The 13,621-nt window shown below is 43.7% G+C and overlaps 1 protein-coding gene across 3 annotated transcripts in view; it reads left to right on the forward strand.

Moving 5' to 3' along the window:
- Window positions 1-13,621, forward strand: part of GDPD5 (glycerophosphodiester phosphodiesterase domain containing 5) — a 179,079-nt gene that overhangs the window by 138,371 nt on the left and 27,087 nt on the right. For all 3 annotated transcript variants that reach the window (XM_067309589.1, XM_067309712.1, XM_067309652.1), the window contains exon 8: window positions 3,523-3,668. In XM_067309589.1, the coding sequence (XP_067165690.1) occupies window positions 3,523-3,668 (146 nt within the window). The remainder of the gene's footprint in view (window positions 1-3,522; window positions 3,669-13,621) is intronic.

Consider the following 13,621-nt stretch of genomic DNA (forward strand, 5'->3'; position numbering starts at 1 on the left):
TTATTCATCTTGGTTCCTTGGTTTATCTGCCTTTTTGAAGGCCTTTGTGGAATTTTTTGTGTTACAGTAGCACCTAGAGGGCTCAGCTGATCTGGACCCCGATGATTAGGTGCTTCCTATGTGTTGAGACATGGTCTAATATCTGAAGAGACCAGACAGGAGAAGGACATGCAGTCACCTGGATGAGTGTCACCCAGCAAAGCTGGGAACTGAACCCAGATCTGGTTGCTGGTCCTGTCCACTGAAATAAGTTGTTCTGTGCATTGCCATGGCCCTACCTTGTTGCCATGGGCTCTCCCAGTCCTGGCCCGTTCCCTCTGTTTTTCTTGGGGAATAGTTTGCTCCTTCTGTGCATGCAGAAGTGTTTTTCTTCAGAATGTCATGGATGTCCTCAGACTGTTGTGCCAGCTCAATTAAAAAATGATTTTAATTGGTATTTAACCTGCAGCAAAATACAAGCCTTGGAAGTATTTGGCAGCACTTGCGAAAGTCTTCGAAGAAGTGGGTGTTAAGCACAGGGAAGCAGTGTCTGAAGAAGACTGGAGATCGAAAGACTTAATATCCAGGCAGATCTTTCAAAGAAAGAGCTGCTGTGGTTTAATTTATAAACATGCCAGTAAAGCTGTACCTGGTTTTTCTTAAATGTATGTCTTAGTGTGTAATTAGACTGTCATTTGAGGGAGGATTTGAAGGTATGCCTAGAGCAGACTTTATGGGCTGCTTTTGAATTCCTCATGCTTGTTTACATTGAGCTGAGTTCTCTGAAAATGGCTCTTTATTTTTTTGGTTTATTAAGATAGGAATCTCTTTTTCTTTCTCTTCTGCTCCTGGATTTTATTTATTTATTTATTTATTTTTAAAGGAAAAATGTATTTCTTTTGTACCACTCAATCCTAAAGTTCCCTGCTTATTCAGGGGTCATTTTACTTGTGAAAGGTATCCTACCTGGTGGAGTTTGCAGACCTTTTGGTGTAGATATGCTTGACATGGCAGTGTTAAAAGTGGAAATGAAGAACTGAAATCTCTACAAAAACCTTGGACTAGGATTTATGGTCCCTTATAATGGGAAAACAGCATTTCACTCAGTAATATTAATCTGGAAATAACTGCTGCAGCTGGAGTCATTGGTGCAACAGTCTGTTCTTGTCCTTTCTTTGAGGCATCTGAACTTCGACAGAAGGATTTTTTTCTGAGTAAATTTACACACGCTCTTCTTTTTCTTTGCTACATTTTCTAGGTCCAAGGAATAGATGTTTCTTGAATGGCTTCAGTGCTTTAAAAGATAGTAGCTTGTTTTCAAAGCTTGCTTCTGGTTTCAAAGTAGCTTTGGAAGCCTTGAATAGTGAAGGGGAATGTGATAGATATGCTCTTGTAGGATCCCAGGCTACACCAGTGTGGTCACAAAGAGCAGGAGGAGTGGAGAAAGAAAGCTTATATCTAAATGTTGACATTGGTGTTGCCGTGTCGTAGAAAGTGAGAGCTTTATTCATCCCGCTCACTTGGCTTGGGTGGTCACCAGGAAAGCTTCTTCAGTACAGGCCGTCCCACCTCAAACTGAACAGCATGTACTTTGCCTGTGTTTCGTGATTATGTATGACTTTCAGATGAATCCCAAGTACCTCCTGCATGTCCCCATCATCATCTGCCAGGTGGCTTTGTGGCAGTGTCTGCCACAGCATAGCACCTCCACCCTTGCTGATGTGCTGAAGGCATGGGACTCGCATACAGCTGCTGTTCTGTGTCAAGGAACAGCATGGTAGTAAAGTGCAAAAAGGAAATTAATGGCCTTGGTTCACTGCATTCTTGCTCTGTGGGAAGAACCAGTGTGTTGTGATTTTTTTTGTTTGTTTTTTTGAGGGTTTTTGTTTGTTTATTTATTTGTTTTGGCATGACCTCCATTGCCTCATGTGCATGGCTGGCTGTGGTCTTCAGGTCCATTTTAAAATGGCCTATTATCCATGCCAGGGGCGATTCTGCCCTTGTGGGTGGGTACAGTCCAGCGATCAAAATATTTTCAAGCCCACACAGTTCATGTGGTGCTTGCCTCTGATCTGAATCTGAGCTGCATAATCCTTAAATTGCAGTAACACAAGGGAAGGGACCAGATTCTCTGCGCAGCCTGGGACTTTGCTGACAGTTAGGCTGATTTTGAAAGCCTGGTTGGTGTGTTGTGTTCCTGGGGTGAGCAAGAATGGGGTCAGGGTCGCATCCTGTGCCTTCTGCAGGTTTTGATGCTGGTAACACACAGCTCCAGGGCACCATACCTTTATGGGTGCAGGGCACAGCATGAACTCACCTAGCAAGATGCCATTGCAACGTTCAGTTCCTTGAGTACATCACTGCCAAAGCTGGCAAAGTTGCTGCTGTTACTTTCTGGTGTGTAGGAACACATTTGAATAAGGCTATTGGATGCTAGAAGCAAAATGCCATTTATTTATGTGTGAAACTAGATCAGCTGCGGTCAGGACCCTAGCTGGGCTGATCCATCCTTCTCCTGAAAAAAAAAAAAAGCTTTCTCCATCTTGCCTCTACTGCAAATATTTTTGTTTTAATTAGGTTTTTTGGAGGTTCTCCCTCTAGCTCCAATGTCTTAATGAGCTTGCAAATTAAAAAAAAAAAAAAAGACAAAATTGTCTTTTGCTTTAATACTTGTGGGTTCAAGTGTCTCTAAATAGCTCATGAGTTCAAAGTTGCCTATTGTCCTTTGTAACGAGTACATGTCTGTCAAGAGCAAGGAGTGTTTCTGTTGCGCTGTCAGCACTTTCTAAAGATTCCCAGTGTGGCTGTTTGCGTGAAGTCACAGAAAGTCAAAGGCAGGCAGCTGAGGCACGGCACAGGATGCAGGGGTGCTGGCCTGGCCCCCAGAACTGCAGCCAGGACCCTGTTCACTGCGTTTGCTGGTCCTGTAATGCAGCTGCTTACTGGGATCCTGGTGAGTGCAGCACCATCCCAGCCTGAGGGACTTACTCAAATGTGTCCACCTTAACCAGTAAAACTTCACTGCAAATTAAGTCACTTCTAGGTGGCACAAATCCTGATGCAGAAGCACTTGAAGTGGCCATATCCTTGGCTGAAATGAATAGTGTTGGTGAGCCACCAAGGTAAACCAAAGCAATTTTAAATGCATCAGCATGGCACATGAGTTGAGGTGCAGAAATGTTTAACTGGTGCCCTATTTCCATTGTCAAGCAGACCAAAATTTGGTGCTGTCCCACCCAAAGGACTGAAAATCAGCAGTGCTTCAGGTTACATTGCTGGGGCTTTATGCAGTGCACTTAACTTTTTGTTTTCCCAAATGTAAAAAAATCAAGTGAAAACCTCCCTCAGGACTTGAATGTTTCAAAGAGACTTTTTTAAATGGAATATGTTATTGCCCAAACACAGAGCTCTGCATTCTGCTGGAGGCAATGGCTGTGAACCAGTCTCTGCTGTGGAGCAGGATGGTGTCTTGACTTTGCTGCTGTGGTACGAGGAAGTCTGGACTAACATTTTCACCAGCTCTTTTTCTCTCTTTTGCCTCAGCTGCTCAGATGCTGATGTTCACTGCATACTTTGCAGTTGTAGTTGCACTTTACCTCGTCCCTCTCACCATTTCGTCCCCTTGCATAATGGAGAAGAAGGCTCTGGGACCAAAGCCGGCCATCATAGGTCACCGTGGAGCACCGATGGTGAGTAGTTTCATGTTATTAGTGTTGTGTTGTTCGACTCTTCTACCTGATGATGATTCTGGATCTGATGATCTCCATGCTACTGTCTAGAGAATATCATCCACCTCCAGCAAATGTCTGTGTGATTTCTAATAGCTCATTTACCTTAGTGCCATGAGGGAAGTGGGACAGTAGAGAGAGAATTTGAAAGTACTTGAAGTGACTTTCAGGAACCCTTCTCTGGCTAGAATTACTGTGTTAGTAAAACAGGGCATGAACCCAGAGCCAAATCATGCCCCACCTGCACTAGATGCTGTACAAAGAAAAGGACGGTCCTTGACTTGTTCAGGGTATTTTGTGCCCTTGCGTGGGTCTGGCCGCTAGAAGTTCTGCTGTTTTTTCACTCTCCATGCTTGGCCCTTGAGCTGCAGCACTAGAGTTTTTGATTTTAGACCTAGAGGGTCTGGGTTCCTGTACTTTGTGGGACATCATCAGCAGTGGTTAAACTCAACCCACAGCACGGTGCCTCGGACAAGTGGCAATCTGTAAAAAGCTTGTGCTGTACTCTTCTGCTACAGGTCATAAGACTGGGTGAGGTGTTGAAAATTTTCTCTCATCTGCCCCTTAGCTAAACCTTGAAATCATAATGATGTAGTCCTTTCTCCTCCAAGGTGTCTGGATGTGTCCAGGATGAAGAACGGGATTTGTTGGCTTGGGCACGTCACTGGGCTTGCATGATGCTGTCATGTGGTCCTTGGATGTATTGGCCAGGGCCTGCTCTAGGTTGGGTGCTTCTGCACCTGGTTCCGTTGAGTATTTGTAGCTCCATCCCTACCTGTTTGTTGGCTGGCCTATGAAAAACTTGTACATTACAGTACATAAAGCCACTTGCAAGACCAGTGGCTAAAGGCAGCTAGCTAGCTTTCTTGCTGGCATTCGAAGAAGAAAAAATATAGGCAGGCTGCCAAAACGTATTTGGCAAGCTGGAGTCTGCTTGAACTCCTCTCCAAGCCTAAGAGTGTGCATTAGGAGTTTGCTAGGTGAGATGGATGCTGACCATGACACAGAAGTATTTTATTTTAGTTCTCTCTCTTTTTTTTTAATGTTTTTTTTTTTCTTTAAGAAATCCCTTGAAACTCCAGCTTAATTTGAGCTGCTCTTTTAACTATATTGCCTCTGTGGGTGGTGGAATAAAGTTCTGGGCATGACAAACACTTTTTTTCTGTCCCACTGAGTTTGTATCAACCTGAATCCCAGAAGCAGCCGTGTGAGAACGTGGGCTCTGCATGCTTCCTGCATGGCAGGAAATCACAAAAACATGGTAGGACACTGTCTTCCCATAAGATTTCTAGACCCGTGTGCCCCCCTGTAGCCTTCTAAAGAAACAAACCAACAAACCAAACCCTTCTGTCCTCTATATCAAACTGGACTAGATAAACTTTGGAGTGCCTTATCTTGAACAAGACTCTCAGCAGAGGCTTGGTCTGTTGCTTTGCTTCATGTTCTTTCTTGGAGCCAGCAAACACTTCTTACCTATGGAATAAACCTGTCGGAGAAGATCCCTTTTGCATTTTAGGGTGCAGAGGGCAGTGGTAGAGGATGCTTCGTGCTATGCATGGAACTGTGGCCCAGGTGACTGTGCCCTTGAGTAGTGAAACTGAGATGGGATAAGAAACTAATTGCAGGAATCGAAGGAAAGATGAGAACCAGAGAAAGGTGTTTTAAAACCTTCTTCCGTACTTTCCTTCTTGCCCAGCCTGTCACTATCTCAAATGTCACCTTGAGTTTGAAGAGCTCCATCTAACCTACAGTGTAAATCCCCAGGTTGTACTAGCAATATCTGCTTGGAAACTCGTGATTGTAATGCCTTCTCAAAAGGCATTTCTCCTAATAGGATCTAGTTTTCACAAGAAGATTTACTGCACTTCTGCTGTTGAGCCCAAGCATATGTAGCTTTAGTTTGGAGAGATGGCCAAGCAGAGCTGGAGAGGAGGAAATAGCCCAGATAAAATAGAGATTGGGCTGCAGGACCCAGATGTCCTCCCCTAGGGAATTGTCAAGGTTGAAACTCTGCAGAGCCTGGCACCTCGAGACCTGAGCTGATACTAGATCTAGTGGAAGGGGATGGTGATAAACAGCACTGCTGTAGCAATGGTTGCTTCAAATCTCCCAAAGCAAGACAAATGTGATTTGGGAGCTGTGCAGACAAATGCTCGATCAGATAGAGCCTGATAGCTGGTGCTTGGCCAGGCTGGCGAGACTGTTTCTGTAATACCGCATTTGCATGTCGATTGCCCTTATACTAGAAAAACACAAATGCAATTGACTGCTATTCTGACAAAAGCCAGCAAAGGAGACTGGGTTGGATCAATATACTTGCTGTCCTGAAACAAAAAATTTTTTGGGGCTGATGGCAAGGGAACAGCTGCAGATGATGCAAAAGGTGTGGACAAAAAAAGTGGATTTCATTTAGACACTCACTTGATCATCTCTGGTCTTTGTCCACCCCACCCACAGTAGTCAGCTGAGGTCCCTCTGCAGCAAGTGGCACGAGGGCTCAGGCAGATCTTTGTGCTTTGACCCAGCCTGAGCTGGAGCACTCTTCTAGTGTGAAATGGAGAGTTTCCCAGGAAAGCCATGGATGTACGCACTTCCTGAGGGATACAGGACTCATCCGTCAGTGCATGCAGCCTGCTTCATGTACAGGGGCGAAGATCTTTCCTTGTGCTCCACAGAGCCTTCTTTCCTCCATGCACACACTCACTCTGTCTCCTTTGGCCCCTTTAAGATTTGAAAGTGCAGCATTCATAAAATCTGTGCGAGTGCAACTCGCTGCCATCCTTGTGCTGTGGAGGGTAAAAGTGAGAAACAGAGGTCATATGGCTCATATATTTTGCCTTGAAACACTGGTGGAGGAAAGTGTCCTTGAGTTTTAAGTAGCATCCCACGAGAAAAATTGGAAAGCATCCTGGTATTGGCAACTAGAGGAAATGTGGACTTTCTGCAGTACAGGAGAGCTACTGGTTCCACGCTGGCTGATGGCTTGTCTGCAGCTGCTAGCATAGGGTAGCACTCCTCAAAGTCCCTTTGGTATCATCCTGTTCCCCTGTGTGTTTTAATTCACTGTGAGGAGCACTTTCCTGAATAACTTCTCTTTAAATTCCCGTTGCCTAAATGTTGCCCAGTGATGCCCAGTTTTCACTATGATAAATATGTCCTTTCTCTGAGCAGGTGTTTAGCCGATCAATTAGTGTTTCTTTTCAAAGGTTCCTTTTAAATTAGCCATCCAGCCTCCAGATCCATTTCTGCTCTTCTGGACTCCTATCAGGAAAGCATCAGGGTTAACTGAGCGGACCAGCCCTCACAACCATGTGATGCCCATGAGTTTAAAGGATTCCTGCCCTGACAGGTAGAGGAATTGTCTGATACCCTGAAACATGAGGTGGGGTTGCTGCCACCGTTGCGGGTTGGCAGGTTAAACTTGCCAGATGCTTTTATGAGCTGGTGTCTTTGGTCTTCAAAGCAATCCTTTTTCTTCTTCTTGCAGCAACCTAGTTGTGTTTTGTTTTCAATGCCAACAGACTTGACTGTTTTCTCCCTGTCATGATAAGTGTGTCACTTATGCTGAGGATAAATCAAAACAAGGGTGCGAGGTGGGAGCCAAGACCAAATCTGAAATGGAAATGAGGAACTTCATCCAGTAGGACACCAACTTCTACTGCCATTTGTATCTTTAAAGTCTCCTCCCAGACATCTTTTCTCACAAAGTGCTTGAGACTTGATGCAGGTTGTCTTTGTGTTTGGGACCTGAACAAGTTGCTATCCATGATGTTGAATCCTATTTGCTTTTAAGTTGTTAAGCCTCAATGTACATTCCTCATGAGAAAAATTAGGCCAGTCATGATCTTTGATCTCAAATTTGTTCTGTAAATCACACAAAGGATTAATAACACCAAGAGTTTTTTTCAGCTGTATCTGTCTTCCTAGGAAACTGCTTGAAGCTTAGATATTCATCTCTCTTTACTGGGACCAGATAAAATACTGGTTGTTCTAAAAGAAATTGGGGCTAAACCTATGGAAACAAACCAAGGGTGTGGGGGGGGGGGGCAAGAATGGCTCTTAGTTTTAAAGCTTGCAGCTACAAATAGCATCAAAATAAACACCTTTGGCAAACCACCTAGACAGCTGGTTTTTGACGTATCTTAGCACTGAAAAAGCTGGTGCTGAAGCAGCTGTCGGCGTGTTGTTGGAATGGCTCTGAAGTGCTTGGTTCTCAAATGCCGCTGTGTCTCTGAGCTCTTTGCCTGCATGGCAGGCGAAGGCTGTTTCTGTGTCATGCAGAGGCACTGTGCTGGGAGGAGTCTTTCTCGGGAGCACTGGCTCATGGGCTTTACACAGCCTCCAAAAGTGAAAATGGACAATTGCCAGAAAACACCAATGACTTGAGTGGGGTAGAAACGTACCTATGGATGGGATGAAACTCCTTGATGGGCAGCCAGCATTTAATTGGTCTTATGATTTGCCTTTTACTTTGCTGCATGGGAATATTTTGCCTTGGCAAGGAGCATATCTTGCTGGTCCCAGGAAATTTCCAGCAAATGCCCCATTATACATGTGGAGTCAGTCTTTCATGATACCAGCTATTGATGAGAGCAGTAGTGAAGATTTTGTTTGGGGTTATGGCTCATTGGAAAGCTGTCATCTAAGTGTAGAAGAGCTGGTGGGTTTTCTGTTGTTCTTGGTTTTGGTTTCTAGGTTGTTTTGATGGCCTTTATTTCATTTGATCTTGGGCACCAAAACTCCACTGCCATTTGATTGGGATGGCTTTGTTTTTTAAGGGCTCTGAACCGCTTCAGTTTGTATTATTTGTGCTGCTTAAATCAAGAAGCATTTGGTCTGCTGTACATTTTATGCACACCCAGCTATTAAATATATAGCTAGTTAACCTGACTGTTGGTCCAATTGATAGCAACAAACAGTTGCAATTAGTGCCTTCCATCAGACCTGGAGAAAGGCTTGTGTTCACCTATATATAAATCTATGTAGGGTTTAGGTAGTCTGCCATTAAATCAATCTTTAGCCTTTATGCATGGGACACAACAATCCTGAGGTGTTGTCTCCTGTGTCTAGTAATTAAATCTCTAATGGCTTTTTGATTAAGAGTCTGTCCTGTTGTCCAAGAGCATAGTTTTTTTGTTCTGCACTCTTTAATCTCCTTTCAGTTTAGGTGAGTTTTTGCCAGAAGTACTGGGTATGCATGCTCCCTAAAACACTTTGAATTCCTGGGGGGGTTAGAGATACTCTTTAAATTAAGAATTAAAAAAAGAAAAAGTATTGTTGTTGCCCGACACTGATTCAGAGCCATGCTCTTGCCCTTCTTGCCTCTCTGTTACATCCTCAGTTTGCTTTGCATCCTGTTTGAGAGTAGATTTTGGATGACGACAGCACGTGGCAAGGCAGCGTGTGGCAAGGCTGGCTGTTTTTTCGTGTTGGTGTCCTGGAAGTCCTGCTGCTCAGAGGGTCTGCTGCCTCTCCCATCCTCCACAAGCAGCTACCTAGTTGTGTATAAATGTCTTCAAATTCTTTTGTTTGGCTTCTTGAGGGCTATTTCCTTGGTCAGCAAAATAAATTACAAATTGAATTTTATGATGATGCTAATGATTCCAAAAGGATCAGAAAATATCCTTGAAGCTTGTCAGTAAAGCAAAGATCAAATCCTTCAGTGTAGCTCAGTGCATGATGCCAGAGGTGTGCTGTGACTGCTGTTATGGTTTTCAGTGAATTTGGCTTGTCTGTGCAAACTTCTTCATTAGCCTCCCTGCACATGCATATGATGCAGTGATTTTTTTTTTTAAGCCCTTGTCGAGCTGGCTAATTAGAGTGAAAATATAGTATAGTGATATCCAACTACGGCAAGGCTCTGCCACTTTACATAGCACGCTTTGGACCTTCCCTAACAAACATTGTCAAAGTTCTTGACTTCAGTGATCCATTTTAAAGCATTTGCAATTGACTTCTAAGCATAAAAATAGTCAAATGCATTAAATAGGTAATTTTCAAGACATTATGTGCTGCCCTCTTGATCTAGTAGGAAGAAGTGAATAGCAGGCCGATTCTTGCAAGGGATGATTGTCAAGCCATGCACAAAAAGGAGGAACAGCTTCTAGAAACCCTGCACAAGGACTGTCTGTGGTTTTCAGTGGGTGTTGTCATAGTTTATATGATGAGGACTTTGGAGTGAAATCATTGCTTTATGCCTCAGGGCTTCTTTTGCTTCAACACTGATTTCTTAAGAAATTGGTTGTGCCCAGTTACCCTGGATGGTTGCAAATCTGGGTTTGGGCTTTATACAAAATTTGCCTGCTGATGTTGTATCAAGGATGAGACCCGTCAGAAGGACTGGGAGGAGACAGAGGGAAATACAAACAGAAAGCTTATTTATTTATTTGTTTCAGCTTTGCTTTAAAACTTAAAAAAACAAAAAAAAAAACCCAACAAAAAAACAGCACTAAACTCAGTAAGCAGTCTCTGGGGAAATGACTGTCCTGCTTGGATGCATCTCTGCCCTAAACATACTGGATTTTTGTTTTTCAGCTGCCTCTTCCCTGGAGATTGGTAGGAGAGACAGGCAGCCTGGGACGACAGAAATATCTGTTTTTCTGAGACTCCCCTTTGCATTGCAGAGTACATGAAGTCACTGCAAAGACAGGCCCTGGCTCCCCAGTGGCGCCAAGGGAACCTCTGGGAATAGGCAGCATCTGATTTCAGGGGACAGGGTAAATTTGCTTTCCTGGGTTGTGTCATCAGTCTGGAGATGACGAGCCCTGCATGCCAGCTCGCTTAGTCCCCTCTGGGGTGGGAACAACTGAGAGGTTTAGAGACAGCAGAGGACAGCTCTTTGCATTGATGATGGACTGATTTGGAGATGTAATTATTTATATAAGGGTGACTGGCTCTGGCCAGGTTAGGAACTTACCCGTGACATGCTCACGAGAAGATGAGGTCTTTGCCTGGAAGGCTTATAATCTACTTTGCAAAAGGATATGGCATATGTGGGAACTGGGCTGTCAAGTAACAGCAACATGGTGTTATAGATACTAACCAGCCCATGCCTTTGCGGGCACAGTGTTACAGGAAGTGATTCTGTTGGTGTCAGTGCTATTTGCTGTTTCAGATCAACTAAGGTGTTGACCAGTCTGTGAACCTCTTGAAGAGGATGCTCTGTTGTAGTGCTGTGGTGAGGATGACGATGTAGCTTCTAACTGTACATTTTGATAGTTGGACCCTAAGTGAGTCTGTTCTTGGAGCAGTGTCAAAATGCTTTTTCCTCTGCACATCTGCAAAGCTGGAATTTCAAGACAAATTGTGTTTGGGGTTGAGTTCCTGGGAAAGGAGTGCAGCAGCAACCTGAGCAGCAGCCGCGTGCAGCCTCAGTGGGTCCCAGCTAAGTTCTCTCCTACCCGAAGAGCAAAGCTTGGTCTGCAAGCTTGGAAGGACCTGGAGATGAGACAGCAACGCTGCTCGGGCTGAGGTTGCCTCTCCATGAGGTTAGACTCAGTGGCATCTGTTTGAGTGTCGAGGATGGGATGGCGAAAGTGCACTGAGTTTTGAAATTGATTAAAAATCTTGGTTTTTAGCTTACCAGAGCTCATATTGTAGCACTGCCTCTAAGATGCGCAAATGTCATCACTATCTCCAGATTATCAATTCTGCCCAGTTTGAATCAAAAACCCGTCTCAAAGAGACTGTTTTCTTATGTGGCTTTCATCTATGACTTTTGCATGCAGTCTTGGCTCTGTCTAAACTTGCCTTTCCCCAGGATCTTGCCTATTGATTTGCCACCTCAGATCTGTTTGGCTGTGTTTCCTTTGAGCACCTTCAGCAGTGCAGGTTGCAACTCCCCTGCTTTTTAGGTTAAAGCTTCCTCTGGGGTCATCAAATTGACTGCATCTCAAGAGGGCTGGCATCCAACCAAGGATTGATCCTGGCTCTGCAGAAACCAAAATACACTGAGAGGGGAGGAGGCAAGAAGTGTTTTAATCTTGTTATCAGTGAGCATATAGTCTTTCTCAGCTGTGCAGAGCCTGTGTGTCCTCACTGGATTAGGACTCTGCCGTGCCAGAGTTCAGTGCCCAGGCTGGATGTGGACAAGACTATGGTCACCCTGGCCCACCTCTACAGAGGGGGAATGATAATATTTGCTTTCATTAGCCCTACTTCATGCAAGATGAGCTCTTAGTCATATGTGTGGGTAATGGCAGTGTTGCCCATCCTTGTCCTACCCTCATTGAAGGGTTTTACATTGATTGCTCAGTGAAGCTAGTCCAAGTTGCTCTTTCCAGTCTTCCTTGACTGAGATGACTTACTATGTAACACACTTTACTGTTCTTCTGTTGCTGGTATGATTCATCCTTGGCGAGGCTGCTCATAGGGGTCCAGATTAAGTTGCTACTTGATATGATGTAGCATCTCGACCTGGGGCTTATGTTGCATCCACCCACCAACCATTTCCAGCTCAGGCTGGTGGCTGTACGTTGCCCTTTGGCCTATCTCAGTTGTCTCTGGTTTGAATGCTACCTGCTCTATTTCTGTGCAGTTGCTGAAGCCTCTGAAAGTAAATACTGAGCATAGCTCTGTTATAGACAGGATCACCTTGCAATGTTCATCCTGAGAAACCTGAGCTACTTGGGGAGAAACCTGAGATGCTGAAAGCAACCCAAGAAAATGAAGCTGATCTGCCTGGCTGGGATCTTTATGCGGTTGCTGCTCCCTGCTGACAGCTCTGGGCATTGTGCATTTACCGGGAAAAGCTCTTTTAGCCTGACCTTATGTGACCCATCCTTGCGATGTGCAAGAGGGTGTAATGGGGGTGTTACTTCTCACGTCCTCTTAGACAAGCCAGTCGTTGATTGGGAGCTTTTGCTGGGAAGATAACATGCTGCAGTGTTGCTTTTGTTAAACAAACAGAAAAATGGACAAATATTGATGCGTGACTTGGGCCAGAGGAATGCGGTAGAGAGATATCAGAACTATGTGAAGGTTGTGTTGTAGACAGCTTAGAGCAGAGTATTTGGTCTGATTGCTTTTACACCAAAGCTTTGCTGACCTGAGCACCTAAGCTGGCCAGCTAATAAAAGGAGTGTTCCTTAAAGATGCTTTAAACTCCTGCCCAGTTTTTTGTATGTACTGTGCATGTTACTTACACCATGCATTTGGGTATTTGTCCTTAAAATTATTCCTCTCTCCAACCCCTCAATAATTTTTGAAAATCATAACTTGGGAATATTCAGTGTGTTTTGATGGATACTCACTGATCCTCATGGTGGCAGAGATAACTGGGAAAAAATGATGTTACAAGTGCTCTAAACCTGAAAGCAAAATTTGAAAAAAAAAGAAAAAGCTTTTTAAAATTTGCTTTATTATGAAATAGACTTGTTTAATAGCAACATCTCAGGTTTTATCCAGATAGTTGTCTGTTTTTTCTGGTCTGCCTTTTGATTTATGGATTTTGGAATGTTGGCTATACTATTTTAGCAGAAAAAGAAAGTATTTCTCATCATGTTGTAGCTGTCTTTAAACAAGTCCTACATCTTTTACTGTCTGCTCCATTCAACAGGAAGGAATTTAAACTTAAACTTATCTCTATGACTTTTGTAGATAGGACTCATAAATTTTCCAGGCTTAAGGATTTTTTTTAATTATTGTTTTTATTATTGTTATTTATCACTGTTAAGACTAACTGGGACATTTTGTAATTAAGAGAAAGCAATTGATCTTCACACTTAGCAATAGATCTCTTTAGTGAATGACTAGATGTGGAAATAAAATGTGTGCTACAGAAACTGGGATCTAGTTGTTTTTTCCCACATTATGGATGATATCCTTGTTCATGGACTGTTTTGTGTCTCTGTAATAGTATTTTAACCACTATCTGTATAGAGAAGTAGGAGAATGAAGAGTTATTAGGGTGTTTT

This window comes from Apteryx mantelli, chromosome 1 (genome assembly GCF_036417845.1).
Source record: "Apteryx mantelli isolate bAptMan1 chromosome 1, bAptMan1.hap1, whole genome shotgun sequence".
In the NCBI taxonomy this organism is placed as follows: domain Eukaryota; kingdom Metazoa; phylum Chordata; class Aves; order Apterygiformes; family Apterygidae; genus Apteryx; species Apteryx mantelli.